We start from the raw sequence: 21,702 nt of genomic DNA on the forward strand, positions 1-21,702 counted from the left end.
AACATAGGAAATGACATGCAATCTGATGCTATATTCGTTTAAGATTTTGACTCTAGGAAAAATCGTAAGATTTTTTTAGGATTTATCTCATAGTACATAGCAGGGCTAACTGGTAGGACCAAGAACTGTTCGAATATTTTATTCGAATGCCGAATATTCATTCGAATAATTATTCAAATCATGAATAATAGTAGAGTAATACTCGATTAGTGGAAGGAAATTATTCGTACAATTATTGAAATAATAAATATTCGAATACTTTTAACAACAGAAATCTTACTGTTTATTATTCCTATTAAGATTGTAGCGTTATTTCGAAGAACTGATATTGCAATTTATGTTGGAGAGTTTTCATTCTTTGTTGAAATAAAGGAAAATTTTGAGGTTCTATTTTAATATTTTTTTTCTGCGTATTTAGTATTCACTTTTGTAAAGACAAATTTATTTTTATATAAATATAATGCTTATGTATATACATTTGTATCTTAAATCAATATAGTACTAAGTTCATTTTTAATATCCGAGTGATATTCAAGTAATTCAAAAGACGGAAAATAATAAAAACTTAAAAAAAAATCATTCTCAAGAAACCAAAGCTTTAAAATTAGATGTTTTTACTTTTAAAATAAACTTCAGCGATTTGTATTTTTAGTGTAAGTTATTTAAGATAGCAAAGCTAGTATTAACCAGTTATTCATAGCTCGTCTTCCAAAAATATTTGAAAAGTTAAGGAATAATATTTTATGTTTACTGTTTAGTATTTACAAAATACAATATATTAGAAATTACTCATTGTTGAGTGATATGTCTACAAATTACTTCAAAACCAGTGACATATTTCTTATGATGAAGAATATATCAGAATCGCTTAACATTTTATTAGTGTTATGATCTGAAACACTAAAATTGGTATTGGTTTTCTATATTATTAATTCATGTTTTTAGTTATTTGGAAAACCGACAAAGTCCCAAAGAGTTTGGTCAGCACTCTTAATTTCTTATCCATATAGGGTGTTTCAAAACAACATAGACAACGTTTAGGAGATGATTCCTGACACCATGATAAGACAAAAATATAGACCAATCTGGGTGCACAAATGCTTCCTTTCAGAGTTATAGGTGCTAAAAACATGAAAAAATGAACTTTAAAGGCCCATAGCTCCAATACTATGGGATCTACCGTAGACAGGCCAAGACTTCATTAAGAAACTAGTATGCGCGCTATCAAAACATACATGTTTCAGAATCTTGTGGTACTTCCGCAGCAATTTTTATGGAAGAAGTTTGGCCACGGGTAAATAATTTGAAGTACTCACCAACTACCTCTATAAAAATTGTTGCGGAAGTACCGAAATATTCTGAAACTTGGATATTTGGATAGGGCACATACTAGTTCCTAACTGAAGTCTTGACTAGTAGGTTCCATAGTTTTGGAGCTATGAACCTTTAAAGTTCATTTTTACATGGTTTCATCAGCCTGTAACTCTGAAAGAAAGCATTTGTGCACCCAGGTTGGTCTATACTCATTGTTTTATCTTGGTGTCAGAAATCATCTCCCAAACGTTGTTGGTATTGTTTTGAAACACCCTGTATATTATGATCAATAATGTTATCTGTACAAAGTAGGGACAAGACAATGATAAGAAAGTTCTTTTGACCTAGGGTAGTTGACATCTATGTTTCAAAGTCTTCGTGTATTTTGTAAATTTTATTCCTTTCCGAATATGAATTTCATATAACTCGTTTTGAAAAATAAAGGAGACTAAAGAAATACGAAATTATAATTGTTTCTTGACGGAGTCTGTAAAGGTGTTTGAAATTTTGAAACAATCTGTCTCAACATACAATTTAAGCTCTATGCTGAATGACGGGAAGATAAAAAAATAAGCAATAATAAAAACCAACGGCTGTCAACAATACCTTGAGCACCTGCAGGAGTGACGCAAGAATAAAAAGACAACATCATTATTAGTAACAACAATGACGTCACACAGGATATAGGTTAACAGGTTAATTTTAGAGAATGTACAAAGGTAACACAATAATATACACATAGAAATATATGACATGTAAACAATAAAGCACAAAGATTGCATAACGTGTACATATGTTCTAATCGAAGGATGGACTGACACACAAAGATCTACACACTTATCATAAGATCGTAAATGAACAAATGGTGTGTTTCTCTTTCACGAACGCATGTGTTTCCAAAGCTTTAAAATGCAACTATGAAAATGTTTAGCTCAAAAATTGAAAGTTTAAAAAGTCGTTTCTTTTCCACTAGTTAAAAAGTTTTTATTACGAAAATGGTAACATCGTCACAAGGGAAATTGTACACTTGCAAATATTTCGAATAGTAGCCTTTCATATGTTTAATATTAAGAACATACAAATAAATACTTGAATAAGAAAAGATTAAAGAAATTTATAATGTATCATATATGTTGTATGAAATGAATGACTATACACATTTCTCTTGTATGTCCTACATTGTAACAATAACTGCGAATAAAATATGCATGTCCTACATTTAAAACCCTCTTAGATTTAGGTTTGTAAAGCAAAATATCTCAGAAGTTGAACAGTTTAAAAAGTCGTTCCTTTCGAACCAGTTAGTATGTTTTTATTACGAAAATGGAAACTTCATGACGAGGAATTGTACTCTTGCAAACACCTGTTATATTTTTAATATTAATATAAGAACATAAAAAAATAAATACTTGAACTGGTTTTTCAATATAATCATGAGAGGAAAAGATTAGATAAATGTCTAATATATCGTATTTGTTGTATGAATTGGATAATTAGACATAATATTTTTCTTAATTATGTCCTCCAGTGTAACAATGAAGATGAAGAAAATATCAATGTTCTACATTTAAATTCCTCTTAGGTCTAGGCTCGAAAAGTAAATGTTTCGTGAGCATTATTTCCGATAATATAGAAACCCTTTTCTTACATTATTCACTATAAGCTATTATATATATACCAGACTAGTTTCAAGGAAGAAAAAGGTACATATTTTAAATATACTGTAGTATTTTTTCTAGTACTGTATATTATTATAATTACTCTATATACATTATTTAAAAGTAGCTATCATTCTATCGCTTATTAAAATTTTATAATCAAGTTACATTAGAAATTCTAGTCTAAAAATACACCGATCACACTTGTTTTATGTAAATTGACCACTTTTCAGTGGAACCAACGGTGGCCAACATAAACAGGTTTCACTGTAGTTGAATATTCTGTTAAAATATTATTTTGTGTTGCAATCGAAATATTGAAAATATTGAAAAATCTTAACTTCCTCTTAGATATTCATCTATTTGTCATCTTGCATAGTTTTACTATTTTTCTTTTAACGACATGTACTTTCGAAATTGCTTGATAACTACAAATACTACTCTCAAAGCACCGGAACAAATATTTTTAGTTTATTTCTCATCTTCTAGGATTTAATTACTTTTTACTTTGTACGTACAGAAGAAATATGTTTTATTCTTTCTGAACGCAATTTTCAATTAAATATACATACACGAAATATCTTATTGATATTACATTTAAGTTCCACAAGCAACGATAGTGGTTTAAAGATTGCTTTGTTTGACTGAAACAAATCTATTGTAACGGGAAAAAGCATGTAATTAAAGTGCATAGAATCAAGTAAAATATCGCATCTGTCATAAACGACTTAACTACTAACGAATCAAGGATAAGTGACCCTGGAAAACTCATAAATTACGATCATTAACTGTGAACGAAGTCAGAATCAATTCATACAACATCTACGAAACATAATATCATAAAAATAGTCTGGAGGTTCGAGTTGATCTTACCTGGTAATGTACCTAAGAATGACATATATATAATTTATTTTTTTTACTACTACCTAGAAATGTCACTTACAACGAAAGTTCCATTTATATGTAAATGTACTCGAAGATTATCTCAAATAAGAAAAACACAGTAAGAGACTTACTGAAACATATAAATATCTACTGATATCTGTTAAGAGTTACATTATTTTCTTCCAGTCTCTGAATATACGTGATAATATGGAATTCATAGAATATTAACTTCTACCTACACGTCTTTTTTTATTCTTTTTAACTGAAGAAGAATAAGTTTGGTTTCTGTCGCTCAATATTTCTGAAAAACATGTTTTTCATTAAAAGACCATCTTCAGAATGACAGTTGCGAGTGAATTAAGAATTAATATCCAATGAAAGGATTAGTAATTATGCTATTTAAAAGCTTTAGCAATATTTATTTGCATGCATACTTTATTATGCAGACGTAACGTTATCTGCCACTAAAATTTCTTCCTTATTTTTTGGTGTGTCTAAGTATCTAGGGCTTCTGAGTTTTTTTGGCCTTATTACTCTAATTCAATAGTTCTCAACCTAATTTCATCACGACCCCCATTTTATCACATTCTCTTGCCAGCGACCCCCTTATAATTTTTGTTTTGTAAGAAACTTGTGTGTGGTTTTAATATACCTATTGCGGAGATCTCACGATATCCATTTATTTCTATAATAGTAGAATCCTTGAGTAGATTATCTTATCAAAATATCTCTTATTATAAACAACTAATTTTCACTCAGAACTGATACAGTAAATAGAATTTCTAAATATCTCCTTAACTAAATTTTGTCTCATTTGTAAGCCTGTGAAGTTTAGGTCTCTCATTTCTGAAAGGGAAACCAGAATAAAACATTAACTTAAGTGATATCTACAGAATTGAATTTTAATAAACAGGAAAACAAAAGATGAAAGTAACTTACCAACTCGGACACCAGTGGAATGGATTTCCTCCTGATTCGTATTTCTGGCATACTGTCAATGTTACTGTAAAACGGATTGTCTCCGGAGAGTCTACAAAAGAAACAAAATGGAAAAAATGTATTACAAATGGGAACAGAGTTTTACACTTAACGATGTCAACAGATCTACTTTAATTAATTGCGTAAGTAAATATTAGGATGATTAAAAATACTGGAAATAGTTAATCAAAATAATTTCTTAAAGGTCACTCAAAGGAAACAACAAAGATTCGTGTTAAGGCCGAACTTGTTTGCACTTAGTGTGTTTCTATCACGTTAGGTGTCACTAGTAAAAGTTATTTCAGTTGCTCCCTAATGAACACGTGTAAATGTAAGCATAGTAAACGACACATATTTAACACAAATTTATATCACTGTATGATAGTTTAGCGCTAATTTTTCTTAATAGAGCTTTTACTAATTAAAAAAAAACTTTCTGAGAGTAATTCTTTCTTAAAGATTACTTAAGAGAAATATAAAAAATAGAACTCAGAAAATTTAACAAGTATATAAAACGGGTATATTCTAACAAGGGCATACGTAGGGGGGTGGGCCCTGGGAATTAGTACCTCGGATACTCTGTAAATTTTGTCTAATTTTAGGGGTGATTTTACAAATTGAAATATAATTTATCCTCAATTTGAATTTAGATCCCTGAAATCTTTGAACTCGTCCCGAAATAAGTTACTGCGTACCAAACCCGCAACTAGTGGGGGATTAGGGGAGTCTGGGCCCCTAAAGTTTCCGTGGCCCCCAGACTTCAATACAAAATGCCATCATTAATACAAAAAAACACAATTTAGATATTTGTAAGAGAATTTTTAATGACTTAGCCCCCCTAACTTACTCTGGGCCGCCCAAACCTCTGAGGCTGGTTGCGGGCCTGCTGCGTACGTGCCTATACTCTAATGATGGAGACGATTATCACAAACGCGATGTCTTGTGCTTATTGGTTTACGTAGTCTGAAGAGAAAAAGAAAACAGACACAACTCATGACACAGCATTGTTTTTTTTTTAGTTTGACGTCCCACGTTTATGCCCTTGAGGCTAAGGAAGACAATGATTAAGGCAAGTGAATGATGATGGAAAAACTGGTGAAATGAGAAAATGGGAGGAAACGGGAGTACCCTGAGAAAACCCACGAGCACGATGTTGTCCACCACAAACTTATTTGTTCAGGGATCGAACCAGGGACCGCATGAACCAGAGGTAAGCGCTCTACCACTGAGCCACCGTGCCCCTGACACAGCATTGTTATTTGCATTGTCAAATGCAGAGGGGTTCATCAACGATTAAAATGGCGGTAGTTTTTCTCGTCATATTAAATGAATGTTCGTATAATATTTTCATAGTAGAAGTAATTCATATTTTTTACCTAACTAAAAATGGGGTGCAAAGTGTTTGAGACAGAGGAATACCGAACAAATATAATGAGTGTCAAATTTAAGATTTAAAACATATGTTGACATAATAAAGAACGCAATGTTTTAAATGCCCGCCATTTCTGTTCTAGTAAGTTGGCAGCACTGAACGTTACCAGTGTTGCCACAGTCCTAGCTCTGAAGTGGGCTGAAAAATAGTATCAAATTGAAACAAACAGGGCTGAATTCATTATTTTATACCAGTGTAATACATAGCTCTCTAACACGAGAACCAAGAACAAACGTGGAAGTAGATGAAACTTTTCTCGCACATAGGAAGTATAACAGAGATCGCAAATTAAAAGGGAAAATAGTTATCATCTTCAGCATGCATTGTAAGGAAACCAAACGCGCCTCTATTTCAAAGTGACCAATAAACCAAAACAGTATTATGGCCGTACATGAAAAACTATATAAAACGAGGAACAAATCAATCATCTTCATGTTTGTGTGTAAACAGTAAGTTATGTTGATGCACCTATCTAGCATCATTCGTTTCCCGTATGGTTCGAATTACGAATTTTCTCCACAAACTTCGTAGCGTTATGCGGTACAACGTCACAGAATGAATGTTCAACAACATATTTTAAGAGTCCAACACACAGCATGAGTAACGGGAGATGTAGGAAATGTCTAGTGAGACTTTAGAAAATGTGATAGGTATTTGTTAAATGGTGCTGAATTGGGTAGAACTGTACCAACTTTTTTCACAAAAGGGGGCTGAAAATACCAGCGTGGTACCAACGGGCCGATGAATGACAAAAAGGGCTGAATTTGATACGATTGTACCAAGTGTGGCAACAGTAAACGTTACACAATTTTCACTGTTGCCTTTGTGGTTAGTAATCATGGAGCGCTGAATAGCGCATGATCATCATATGTTTTCTGTACAGATAGGAATAGAGCACTTTACTACCGAACAACGTGTTGTCATAGTGAAAACTTATTACAAAGTGGTGAGCGCTTTATTCCATCAGAACTGCCTTTATCAATTTTTTGGTGTAAATATATATGCTGGAATTTAGTGATATGTTAATGTGGACATGCCTTCCCATATATATTTCATGGGCCCTTAAACTTTTGTGATGCTCCTCCTCAACGGTCGTCAGCACTATTTGCCAGCACCGGTTATATAAAAATAGCCAAAGATTAATAGTTATAGGATTAGAAATCTATTTGTCCCTTCGATTTATTTTTCAATATTTTAAATTTAAAAGACTGAATAGTTTCTGTGGAAAAGTATCGCTAGCAAAGTTGGTCGTATTGACTGCGCACCACTGGCAGTTCGGTGGATATTTCAAACTTGAAAAGGAAATCACGATAAAAAGAAAACTTTTATAAAAAATCTCGGGTCTCGAAAGACTCAGTCCCTTGTGGGCGACCCTGGATCCGGATAAAAATATACTGAAATCATTCCGAAAAAAACATGCCAATAATAAGGGAGTTATTGTATTGTGCTAAATATCATGTAAAAAATATACCTAAGTGTAGCCTACGTATAGTCTAAAACGATAGGTGAAAAATAACTTCAGATTCGTACTTTTAGTAAAATTCTAGCCTAAAATCATGTGTCGCATGCCCCTTTCCATTTGAAATATTTTACCTGAATTCAAAACGGCGGATTTCAAGATGGCCGCCATGATGCCAAATGTCACCATCTGGTGCGCCCTTATCCCAATTACCCACATTCAAAGTTTCGTCATCTTTCCTCAAGCCGTTTCAAAAACAAAAGAGTGGTGCTGCACTTTTGCCTCACTCTGAACATTGTTAGCAACACGCGATTTGATTTCAAATTTTGCTTTAAAAATAAGAAAAAAGAAAGGAAGTCTACAACAGATTAAACCTTGTATCATAATCGTATAAAAATGATGCGTGAATAGAATTTGCCTAATAACAACAGAATTGAATTAAAAAGAAAGGATATAAAAAACTAATAGGCCTATCTTCTCTTTGTATCAAATTTAACTTTAGTAAAAGCATGTAGAAGTATATGTAATAAAGATAATAACGATAAAAAATATCCGTTTTTCAATTGTTTTATTTTTTCCTAACGTTTTATTATTTATTTTACAGCGTTATTTAGATCCTACACGATATTTGAAAAGAACGAGAAACGAAAGTGCAAAGGTTAATATACAACGTTCAGAAGGTCTTCAGAACTCCGAAAATGCAATGAACACACAATTTTACTATTCGTGTTCTGTTAGAATTAAGTAAAGGCATAATGGAACATCGTTTCAAGTCTAGTGGATGCCATTTCTTTTTTTAGTGATATTACGAGAAGACTGTGAAAATAAAAAAAATAAAATACGATAACTATTGCAAGAGTGCTTTTAGGAAGCCATAATAGCACTGAACTGATGGAATTCACGATCAAGTAAAGCTATATTGTGAGTGTGGTTAGACCAAACGAAATAGATAATATGCAAGCGAGGTATAGATCTATTGTTCAATGGCCACTTTGAAGGTGAGAAAACAGCTCCCCTCCTTGAATTTTCAAATAGGTTCTGTTCTTTGTAATACAGAGCAAAACATTAGATTTGCTTACTCACAAATTACACTATTTAGTCTATTAAATAGTGTAGTACTATAGGATATTTACTGTAGATAAAGTTATACACGTAAGTACAGAAATAATTGTTGTTTTGCGTTAAATATTATGTGCACGCATGCATCAAGCTTTTGTATACTCGCCACTGTGGTTATACGTGTTTCCTACCATTTTTGCTCCTCCTTCAAAAAAACTTAACTTAAAAACTTATTGTTCTATGAAAATAATAAAAGCATACTATCGCCCCCCACGGCACAGTACTGGCTATTATTCATGATAACATGAAGTATTTGTTAGCTCAGGTACAAGATAAAGTAAATCCGCTACTGACTTTTTAATTTATTTCTTATTTTAATCAAATTGATAATCATATTTAAATTATCAGATCAATTGTTCTATTGGAAGACCAAATATAGGTTCTATTTTCGGAAGATAGCAATGAGTTTCGGTTCCAATGTCATGAGCTAACAATAGGTGTGAACTACAACAACATGATCGAAGAGATAGAATAACAGCTTTGTGAACATTTTGCAATTTTCTTCCGTTGAAAATGTCCGCAGCTGGATTAACAAAGCCTTTTGAATTGATAATGAAATCCTGCATTTACGATCTCTCTCGGAAAACAATAATTAGCAAGGTGTTATACATGGAACGGATTTTAAGCTGAGCGGAAAATGACAGCCTTGTTGTTTCTGCATACGTATGAGCGGAAATACAATGTAATTTGTTTTGTTTCCGATAGAGTGCACTGCATAACACATTGTGCTTGATTTTGATTGTGGTTGATATCCGACAGATGGTGCTTTAATCCTCAAATCACGATTCTTCCAATTGTGAATGCAGAGTACTATGTCCCGTAAACGTAGCCTATCATCAGAAGTTAAAAATTAAGCTAAACTCACAGTCAAGTCAAGAGAGCGTTTTTAAAATTTTTTAAGGGATACTTGAGGATTTCTCCTCCCTCCCTCTGGAGCCAAGTTTTCTGTTACTGCAGCCGTGATCTCCAAACTTTAAAACACCCGTAACATTCTTGATTTTCGACGGAGAACTAATATTTTAGTATTGATTCATTTTTTGTCAATTGGAAAAACTATTGAAGCCAAACAAATTATTAGCTTTTCTCTACTAGACTGTATTTGATACGAGAAAGAAAAAATTAAATGCATTTCTTAGTTCAACGTTTCATGTTATGCTCCGTAGGTTAAGGAGACAGACGATTAACGAAAACGAATGATTATGAAAGAATTGGTGGAATGTGAATGTGGGAGGAAACGGAAGAACCTAAAGAAAATCCCGGACACGATGTTGTTCAACTACAAACTCAGTTGACCTGGGATCGAACCATGGACCCAGAGTACCAGAGGTGAGCGCTTTGTCACTGTTTCACCGTTCTCCATGATTCTTTTGGAGAGGGTGGTTCATGTTCCAGTCTTTCAGTGAAATAGCCGCGCGTCCTTTCATCTACTTAAATATTTCTTACTTCGTATATGAAAACGAAAAGCATCTCGTAAATGTGCAAGTTTTACAATAAATACGAGGGTAATCCCATAGTTAGGTCTGCAAATCTCTGAGGACACAGGGAAACTGTTCGTGCCGATGTTGGCTAACTGTTGTGCTTTGATGTTTCTCCACTCCCACACAAGCCTGAGTCCACTTTGCTGGGACTGTCAATCTTTATCCTCGCTTGGCAGCAGTTTGCATGGAAGCTCCCGCTTGGCAGAAGTTCGTATTGCAGCTTCCGCTTAGCAGTAGTTTGTATTCTAGCTCCTGCGTGGCAGCAGTTTATAATGGAGCTTCTGCTTGGCAGCAGTTTGTATTGGAGCTCTGCTTGGCAGCAGTTTGTCTTGCAGCTCCTGCTTGGCAGCAGTTTATAATGGAGCTTCTGCTTGGCAGCAGTTTGTGTTGGAGCTCTTGCTTGGCAGCAGTTTGTAATGGAGATCTCGCTTGGCAGCAGTTTGTAATGGAGATCCCGCTTGGCAGCAGTTTGTATTGAAGCCCTGCTTGGCAGCAGTTTATAATGGAGCTTCTGATTGGCAGCAGTTTGTATTGGAGCCCTGCATGAAAGCAGTTTGTATTGGAGCTCTTGCTTGGCAGCAGTTTGTAATGGAGATCTCGCTTGACAGCAGTTTGTAATGGAGATTCCGTTTGGCAGCAGTTTGTATGGAGTTCCCGCTTTGTGTTACCGGTAATGCGAAGTTCGTGCAGTTATTCGTTTATTTGTAACGCAAAATATGTTAAACCTATTGAAATTCATAATCAATTGACAGAAGTGTATGGCGAGTCGTGCGTGGATGTGGAAAACGTTTGCAAGTAGTGTAGGAAGTTTCAAGCTGGTTGTACTGAAGTTCACGACGAAGAAATGGGCGAGGGACAGTCAATTTCCGACGAGACAGTCACAAAAGTTGAGCAAACCAGTTACTGTCATCTGTTTCCTCAGTTGAAAAAAAAAAAAAAAAAAAAAAAAAATTTGGCCAGAACGCGTTTCAGCAACGAGGACGAAGTGAGAGTAAAACGAAACGCAACTCAAAACAAAATAAAGTTCTGTGATTGACCAGCAATTATATATATATATATCGTCGTTATTTCTAAGGTCCTCAGTTTGTACTTTTCATATAAACAAGGCTACGAAAATCACCATAAAACATTTTGGACATTGCATTTAAACATTACCTTTTTATTACGGCACTTAACAAATTAAGCAAATACACTTCTTAGAATTATGCATGTAGTCTTTTACAAGATGGATCCGTAATTATAACTTATTTATTCTTCGTTGTCATGACAACTATTTTTACATCGTCGAATTACTCTTTTAACAAAATAGCAACGTATATCAACTGAAAAGAAAATACATCTATATCAAGGATCTTATAAAATAGAGGATCTGCCCTTACAACCAAATCTTGATGACAGTTTCGCCACCCCTACTCTGTCCACTCCGTCCAATAGGATCGCAATGTTTTGAGCCAACAATCATGGCGGAAACGAAAGTAGCCAATCAGACGATGGCAGAAAAGAGAGTAGCCAATCAGACGATGGCAGAAACGAGAGTAGCCATCAGACGTGCCGATGCTAGGTTGGTTTTTGGCTTCATCGATTTAATAGGATGAAGATACATATGGGCAGATCCTCTATTTATAATATCCTTGGTCTATATCATTTTTTTTTTTTGCATATTCTTCTTCTTCCTTTCTTAAACAGCTTGTGCATAATTTAAAAGTAAATTCTGTCAACTAATACAAACAAAGATATAATAAAAGACATTGAAATAATTACAAGTATCGTTGTAAGAGGTGAGGTTCAATGCTTCTTCAGACACATGGTGGCAAGCTGATATGGCATGAGCATACGAAAACTGCCACAGCGCCTACAAAAATGCATCGACCGAAATGGTTGGTATGTAGAAGAACACATAAATGTACACGCATTAAAATGCAGTAAACACTATTGAAAATATGCGTTAGTTTGTTTCTAAAAAAAGTTACTTTTCGAACTACCCTCGTGTAACTATAATTTGTCTATCAAGGAATCACGCAATGAAGTCCGTATAATTAGAGGTCTGCACGGATACCTGTCGACAGACGGACGGACAGAAAGACACACGGACATAGCCATCCTGTAAGACTTCCAATACTCTTGCATAGCATAGTTTGAAAATATAAAATCAGATTGTAAGTACAACTAGAATTCGCTGGTTACTAAAAAGGAAGGCTAAACTTCATAACAAGGGAGCACATTTCAATTAAAGAGCAGCTTATTGTGAAAGTGAAGAATAATACAGCGCAAAATTGGAAATTCTATAGGTAAAGTCTATTACTTCATAAGGAAGAGGTAATAGTCTATATATTTTTTTTATGTAAACGGGGATACTTCTATGATAGGAATATAATCTAAACGTTACTGCCATATAAGCCTCCATAAGAAACGCACACATTATATGTACACTCCCAACAATACATAATATTTACTTGACTAAAACATTTTAAGGCTTAGTGGTTTCATATATTTACTACTGTTGCGCCTTCGGTGCCTGAACCTTCTGTGGTACTTGCCTGCATTCGTTCGCTCAATAATCTTTTCGATTACTAAACTAATATCCTCCTGCAAGGATCAGTGCTGATTTAAGGTTTGACCGGTAGAAAATTATCCCCGGAAGCATTTTTTTTAAAGATCATTTTGCAAGTGTAACTAGAATGCACACGGCACTAAAAAGAGATTTTCATGTTTTATATGATTATCAGTATATTTCCTCCTATTTATTTCTGGTGCATGAGGTCTCTCGTTCGATTCCATCTAGCGCCAAGTGAACCTTGTAGTATACAAACGCCGTGTGCGTTAGTTTCATTGGGGTTCTCCCGTTTCCTCCCACTTTCTTCATTCCACCATTTCATTCATTTCTCATCATCATCGTCTCCTTTAGCCTAGCCGGCGTAACCATGGGACGTAAAATTCAAAGATTTTTTCCCTCCCATTTATTGAATTTCTCCTTGGAAGAGATTTTCTGAATCATCACTGTCTAGGGAATTGGAAACCCATTAACAAAATAAGTCTATTTAAAGCTTTAAGAGATTAATTTTGCCAAAGAAACCTAATTCTCTAGTCATATTCATGTCGGTACTTTCTCAATCTCCACGTAACTTCTAAGTTCTTAAGACCCTGCTGTATACTTACCGATTCATAAAGGAAAACTATTTGACAATGTGCGTAGATATCGCGTATGACAACATTTAATTGAAAGTTCCCCAGATGGTGCAAATCAACATTCTAGAGGGAGGACACTTATGGTCCTGCTCGTAAGTGTGTGTATTATAGCCATTAAATTGTCGTATTGTTGCTAATTGGTGTAGCCATTGTGACAGTTGTTGGAAAGTATAGCACACTCGAGTCCCGTTTAACTCAAGTATAATTTGATGGGATCGATTGTACTTCGGTTAAACGAAAATTCGGTCAAAATGAAATAGGGCCTAATGATTTTTTAAATAAACATTATTGCATTTTGATACGACATATATCTTATCGTATACATCGAAATATATCGATCGTATATATTCAGCGTGAAAATATGTTGTCAGTAACACATGATATTTTCAAAACTAAACATTAGAACTGGGCACTGTTAAATTAAAGCCGCACGACTGAAACAATGTAGTTTAATCCGGAGTACACATACAAAAAATGCTAACGCAAAAGCACACGTGGAGTGCCAGAGCACATCATTTAATTAAATACCACTAAAAGAAATAACAAACGAGCTTTAACAAATCTATATCACTTTATCACATACAAGAATACACAATAGCTTTTTTTATTGTTTTATTGTATTTTGAACAAACATAATTTCTTCTTTCCGCTTGAAATGTACACTTCCATTTTGTGCTCAGCACAAACACCTGCCATACATCTGGTACAAAAGTATTTTATTTTTCTGTCTTTGTTCCTGGGGCACATTCGACATAGGGGCAGATCCAGGACGGACTTCTGGGGGTGGGCGGTGGGTTGTAATACTGCTACATAGAGCTACTTTTAAGAGTTTCAAACTCTGGGATGGGTTTTATTTATATGTAAAATAAGAAAGTTTCCTCTTCTGGGGGTGTGTGGCAATCGATCCGATCGCCCTTCCCCCTGAATCCGCCAGTCGACAAATTCGTGGTAAAATTCAACTTTAGCACTCCTTCATGTAGGCTCTTGCTAACTGCCTCCCCAGTTGTTTGAGAAACTCCGTACATACGATAGCCTTCTGGAGAACAGAACCATTGCCCTAATAGCAGCCTGGTCCAACATACCATAAAGAAAACTCTGAGGCGATTGATGCATTTTCCTGCTGGCCTATACATGTGCAGTAACTTATCGAAATAGTCAACACTTCCTTTTGTTTCGTTGTAAAAAATGTATAATTTCAGGTCTATTGTGTTTAATATAAAGTCTGTAAACTTGCTTTCACCATCAGAAAATGTTACATAAACACACGTAAAGTACTAAAACGATTTTCGACAATATTGGATTGCTCAAAACGTAAACACACACTTGGGGGACTGCAGTACCCCGCCCCTTATTTATCTTCTATTCTGAAATGAAACAAATGGCTAGACAACTGCCAATGGAAAAGTCCCTCTCTAAAATGAGAATACATACAAATACCAAATAATAGACCTAGAAACAGTGCCATAGTGGCAACTAGTATAACTACTGGGGTACTCCAGTATCCCAGTAGTTATACTAGTCGCCACTCCCTGTAGTTATACTAGTCGCCACTATTGCACTGTTTCCAGATCTATTTGTTATATTTTTGTGTATTCTCATTTTAATAATTCAGTGATTTTGTTGATCAGCGATTTTTTAAAATCGATTTGCTTAGCCCGGAAATTCGGTTAATCTGAATTCGGTTAAACGGGACTGTAGTATTGATTTCGATTTATTAATATAAGTTCTGAAGTTACTACTTGAACTTAGCTCATGTATGTATGTGTGGAACACTTAGTATTAAAAAGTGGAACAAACAACAGAGAACAATGGAGAAAAAGAACAAAGCAACAGAATGTAAACAAAGTGTGTGAAGGAAAGAAACATAATACTTGGACTGAAGCCAAAAACACGAAAGAAAGAGGGGGAAAAAGAGGAAGGACTTTCCTGTCACTCTGGACTGAAGAGCCATGCAGAAGGAAGCGGATATGACCGCGCCATAGTTTCTCAGCTTCCATTGTTCGTTGAGATGCATTAGTCTGTTCCACTGCGCATTCCTACCCGAAACTATACATTCAAGTAGGGCTTCTGTATAAGATAAAAAAAAGGAGACATTGTCTCGCAGCCAAAAAAGTAGTTCTCGTATATTTGAAATGCAAGAGAGATATATATATTATCCTCGTCCATCACTCATATATTGCTAATTGAGGACACAGTAAGAGCACTAGAATATTACACTTGTACTTCAAGATGACCCGATTTCAACGAAACCACTGCAGTCAGATTAGAAAACCTAATTACAATGATGGGTTTCAGTCCCGATACATGACAAAAAGGAAGTTTTTTTTTTTTAAAAATACAATGCTTTTATTTGCGTACTTCTTTGTTTGTTTGTTAATTTCAAATATTGCAACCTAAATTTCACTAATTTTCACACTAATTAATGCTCTCTGCAGGCGCGGATCAGGGGGGCCTCCAGAAGAGGAAACTTTCTCATTTTATATGTAAATAAAACTTATCCCAGAGTTTAGAGCTCCTAAAAGTAACTCTAAGTAACAGTATTACAACCCACTGCCCCCCAGAAGTCCGTCCTGGATACGCCCCTGGCTCTCTGGCTCCAGCACCACTCACTCACAGCTCCGAAGCAGTGTTCGTAGGTTTCTTTAAGAAAATTTTCCTCAACTGGCACAAAATTTTCCTTAGTTTTGTTGAGTGTCCAATTCCTATAAAAGAAGTTATGTGATAAGGAAGATTCATTAAAGGAACTGCCAAGTTCTATTCATTTGCTTTTTGTTTCTATTCTTTTTACTGTTTCCTTCAATTTTTTAAACAAAAAATACACACAATCACACTCAGCCAACAATGAGTTCTAATTACGCCACTTTGCACACACACATATATAAACACACACACACACACACCAAAACTATTGCTATTATGTTGATTTATTTCTGAGGAACAAAGAAATATTTAAGTATTTGGTCAATCTGTCAGCGTGAGAAATTTCCCTGAATTTTTCACGTTTTATCAAACATTTCCCTTTTTTCCTATTTTGCTACATTTACCTATTAAATTTCCCTGGATTACGGAAATTTCCCTCAAACTACGAACACTGCTTCGAAGAAGCGAGTCCGGAGCAGCGATACCAACTTGAAACGTTATAAAATTCCTTCTCGAGAGGCAGAAATTCCCATTTTTCACTTTAATTTCCCACGTTATACTAATTACAATATATATACGAAAAATGAAACCACTGTATGCTCTGTATGCACTCACTTTCTTCGACGTTGTATCAGTGAATTATCTTCTACGTTTATCAATTGTTAAGGAAAACAAATGCATTTTGTTATCAAGATTTAGTATTTGCATTATACCTCTGAGTCATCACCTTCTACTGAATGTAACGACACTATAACAACATCATTTTCTGATCATTTTGTGTGAACCATTTTCCAAGATGGTTGTGTCTCATTTCCTACTTTACTTTTTTTGTTAATTATCTTCTTGAAAAAAAAACCAGAGCACTTTTTCCATTTTTTTGGAGTCTCTTTTTTAAATCATAAGTTACTTTTGCAGTATGAGTGGGTTTTCCAGTAACAAAATTTTAGAATTAGCAATGATTTCAAGATTATTGAGAAGTCATTACTCTACTTTCCTTCCATAGAGAAATTTATTGTTGTATATGAAATACATATATGAAAAATTCCATATATGCTGTTAATGGCAACGAAATTTTGCCTTTATCCTTTTTCAATAATAATAATAATAATAATAATAATAATAATAATAATAATAATAATAATAATAATAATAATAATAATAATAATAATAATAATAATAACGTAAAAATCCAACAAAATAGGATTTTCCCCATGAGTTGGCATCACTGGTCCGGAGCATACACTACTAATGCCAATGTGGAACCTTATAAAATTCCATCTTCAAAGGTAGAAATTCTCATTTTGCTCCTCCCGTGCGCTATACTAATTACTCGTACAAAATTTTCAAAATTTATAACATTGGAAGATTGAAACTATTGTATGTTACTTACTGTTTTTGATATTGGAGTGAATCATTCGTAAATTCCGATTTTCTAAATTCCTAATATGTATTTTCCTTAATTAAATAGACTATTGAAACTGTTAATGAAAACAAGCACATTTTGTTATCAGAATTTAGTATGTCATAATCTTCTACTATATGTAATGAAACTAGACAAACCTACTTCTCCAGTTCTTTCGTGCAGGACGTTTTAGAAATTTGCTATTTATAGTTTGGTCATTTGTTTTCTTTCGTTCATGATTTTCTTTGAAAAAATTGCAGAGTACAATTTACGGTCATTAGTGATTATTTTTAGAAATTCACAAGTTCCTGTATAAATCACTTTCACATTAATTTGCACTTTCAAATAATAAAATTTGACAATTAAAACTGACTTTACATTTATTCGAATATCATTAGCCTATTTCCCTCTCATAGGGAATTTTATTGGCGTTGAGGAAATAATTATATGAAAAATCCCATAAATGCTACAAATTTTGACGAAAATTCCCTTTTTCCCTATTCGAAAAATTAATGTCAAAAATATCACAAAAAGGTGCAATTTTCTCCTAGGTCGGTATCACTGGCATGCATCTATCAGAATTTTCTGTTAAAGTAAAAAAGCAAGTGTTGCCAACGAATTGAGAGAGTTATGTCAAAGGGATTACAATACAACGATATAATATAACATCCACTGGTTCTTTATATAGATTATTAAGTTACTATTGAACCTTTAAAATGACGAACTCATGTACCATAATCCTTCCATTTTATTTTTATCTCTTGTTTATATATAGTTGTCCTGCCAACCACGTATTAACAATCTCATTATTTAAAAACACTTGAATATCTTTTTTTACATTAACATTATAATTAACATATCTTTTTTCTTCTTCTAATAGTACAAACAACCAGCCAGCCTAGTACATATTTAAAATATCTTATAACCCAGAATTAAAAGACAGTACAGATTTACAATACGAATATACAACGTACCGTTGTAACAACAAATATATTGTATCTCTACATATATTCCCAAGAGTAATTTTATGGATAAAGAAATTGTGTACTATTTTTTTCAGTTTTCAAAAGTTGGAGTGTGCTCTGACTGGTAGTGCAAGACGAATTCGCTTTTTTCGTTTGCTAGAGAAAGGGTGTTTACGAAAGAGAGATTTGGTTCGACTCAGTGTAGAACTTTATGTAGTTCAGATCCCACTTTAACTTGTAGGTCTACCTCTCATATAGTCTTTGCTCTGAACATGAGGTTTAACTTCAATTTAACAGTCAATCCATTTACCCTACAAAGCATAAACATCAGACGGGTCAAATATAGTAAAGAAATAACTAATCGAAATGTCAATAATCTTTTTCACCATCTTTTCAGTGTTAATACTGCTTTTCATCTTGTTTTTCAGGGAAATATGTTAAGGAGTGGAAGTCTGATGAAGACACGGTTATTGTATTGAAACTGTTACGTGATTGTGTTTCTTTTACATATTATCTCATAGCCTTGCTCAGTGTTTTATTGTATTTTAGTACAAGATGGAAATAAGACCTGATAGAATAGTTATAGAAATATGTTATGCGATAAGCACATTAGGCCTAACTGTAAGCTTAAACTGTAATTACATTCGTAAAATGAAAATATAATAATTCTCTGTACTTCAAAGTATTACTCTGCCAGGAATTAATTCAAAACACGCCCCTTTTGTTGAATTAAGAAAAAGTTAAACAAGAAAGGGGAAAGAAAACCGTTGAGATATTCGGAAAACTCTAGTCGCTCATTCTGGTTAAAATACTTCCTGCTTAGTTATTTCAGTTCTTAGGCTTCTAGTAAGGAGCTGTTACAGTAAAAAGATATATTATCCTATTAGGAGGGAGGCTTCAAAATTTCAGTAGTTATTGTTATGTGCTACTAAATAATTCTGATCATTAATATTTCCTCTCATAGGTCAGGAGCTGATTAAAAAGTGTATAAGTTATTTACTTATATCCAGGGCCGGATCCAGGATTGTCTGAGAGGGGTGCACCATCAACTACCAGTACATCTGAATTAAATTTGAGGTTTTTAAATTTGAGGCATCTGTGGTGTAAATGAGGAATTTCTTTGCTAAGTGTCTGCTCTCGATGAATCCTTTTCATTCAACCTTCAGAAAATTGACTTAAACTATTGATTTTGCAAAACTCACTGCTAGCTTCTCACTTTAGGAAGTGTAGAATTACAACAAAGGGGGTGGTGGTGTACGTGCACCTTTGCACCCCACCTAAATCTGGCTCTGCTTATATCTAAATCTTTGGTTCTTAGTTGAACAAAACTTTCCAACTATGGAGATCACTGATATAATTTTATCTATGGGGAACTACAAGGCTTTTAAATATGTAAAATGAATAACAACTAACCAAACTTTTGAAAACTTGATGGTCCCGAAATTTTAGAAGGTCCCGAATAACATTAATTTGTATACGAGTATAGTTAAAGCAGAAGTGTGTATGTGAAGAGTATGGAAGTTCAGATAACTGAAAGTTTACAAGTAGATATTACTTCAGTGAAGGACATTTCAGAAGAATTTAATAGCGTACTTCATTGTTCTTGGGGGAATAGCCATCCTTACGTAATAATGATACAGACGCAAGTATTCCTAAGCTATTTCCATGGTATTGTCGCCTTGGAAATTTCGGAGTTTTACCCCCAAAATTTCAAGATAAGCGAAAAGAAAATTTGTTTCATATATATATATTTTTTCTTTTTTAAGCAACCCATCGAATTACTTTGATCCATTTAATGTGTCTCAGCTACTCTGATACCATGCAGCAGTATATGGACCAGGAATTTCAAAGTCAGTTTTCAGTTCGTATTTATAATGCTCGTATTCTCACGGCTTTTAAACGAACACATACCTTACATCTGCTCATTCCCATGTACCACTGTATAGTTTGTTTTATAAGGGGATGGAAAACGAGGAAATACAGATAAAATTGGGCGGGAAAGCGCAATGAACACTTAGATTCCATGTTATAACAACTTCCTTATGGACATCAATCAGAGTTAGAGAATCATTATTATTTAAAAAACAAACAAACTAAAATTTATGTTTGGTTCTTCTGTGTTTGAATCAAGAATAAATATACATAGGTTTTTTGAGTCAGGAATTGAGAACTCATCAGCCTTTTTGAATATATGGTAGGAACTTGTTTGAAATAATTCAATAATTCACTTTGGTAGGACTATATTACGACTTTTACTAATAGTATAAAAAGCAATAATTAATATTTTAAAAAAGTGTAGAATTATTTAGCATGATTCAAGTTATACTACTACTAAATTACTTCTAATAATAATAGTAGCGTACGAAAAGAGGAGCTTTCAGAATTTTACCATCTCGTTGATCAAGCTGTTACGAAAAGATAAATATTTATTGTATTAAAAAATTTATATAAAAGTTCTGAAACTATATGATTTGCAAAAACTGGAATTCCCACGTGATGAAATTTTGTGTACGCTACTGACGAATAATATACACTAATTTTGGAAATTCACGTACAACTCCCTTATGAGATTCAAACTAAAAAGTGGGGATGATATACTTGTACGGATTAAAATGCAAATCCAGAAATACAATAATTTGACATTTTCATATGAGCAATAATCCCTTACAACACATTACCTAATGTTTGAAATGGCTGTTAAATATTATTAGAAGAAAAATATTGATGCTAAATAATAATATGTACGTTATAGGTTTTTAAACTTTTAGACAAAAAAAAAGTAAATGAAACTTAGTGCTTCGTTGGGTGAATAATATTTCAGTATTACGTTCGATAATCTTGCTGCTAAATGTTTAATTTTTCATATAATCTTTATTGTAAATTTAATGATGGAAATATATTGTAAAATATACATTCGGCTTCTTCAATAGAAAAAGGAATATCATAATTCAACATTAAATTTTGTTGCTTGTAGAAAAATAGTTTGTATAATTTTCAAACCTGTTTATCGTTTTATTGTATATATATTTGAAACGTTAGCTTTCATTTAAAAGGCAGAAAAATGTGGTTGAAATTACATGTATGTATGATCACGACTTTCAAGGTATATAAAATAACAGGTAGCCCCAGTTCGCGTTTAGCGTTCTGAATAGCTCCCTGTCCGTGACGTCATATGGAGAGACTTTT

At 33.7% G+C, this 21,702-nt stretch overlaps 1 protein-coding gene across 5 annotated transcripts in view; it reads right to left on the reverse strand.

Annotated features, from left to right (window-relative positions):
• Window positions 1-21,702, reverse strand: part of unc-13 (protein unc13 homolog) — a 529,021-nt gene that overhangs the window by 135,588 nt on the left and 371,731 nt on the right. For all 5 annotated transcript variants that reach the window (XM_081733417.1, XM_081733414.1, XM_081733413.1 and 2 more), the window contains exon 4: window positions 4,797-4,887. In XM_081733417.1, coding sequence (XP_081589543.1) covers window positions 4,797-4,887 — 91 coding nt within the window. The remainder of the gene's footprint in view (window positions 1-4,796; window positions 4,888-21,702) is intronic.

Source organism: Thermobia domestica, chromosome 12 (assembly GCF_964235325.1).
Source record: "Thermobia domestica chromosome 12, izTheDome1.hap1.1, whole genome shotgun sequence".
Lineage (NCBI taxonomy): Eukaryota > Metazoa > Arthropoda > Insecta > Zygentoma > Lepismatidae > Thermobia > Thermobia domestica.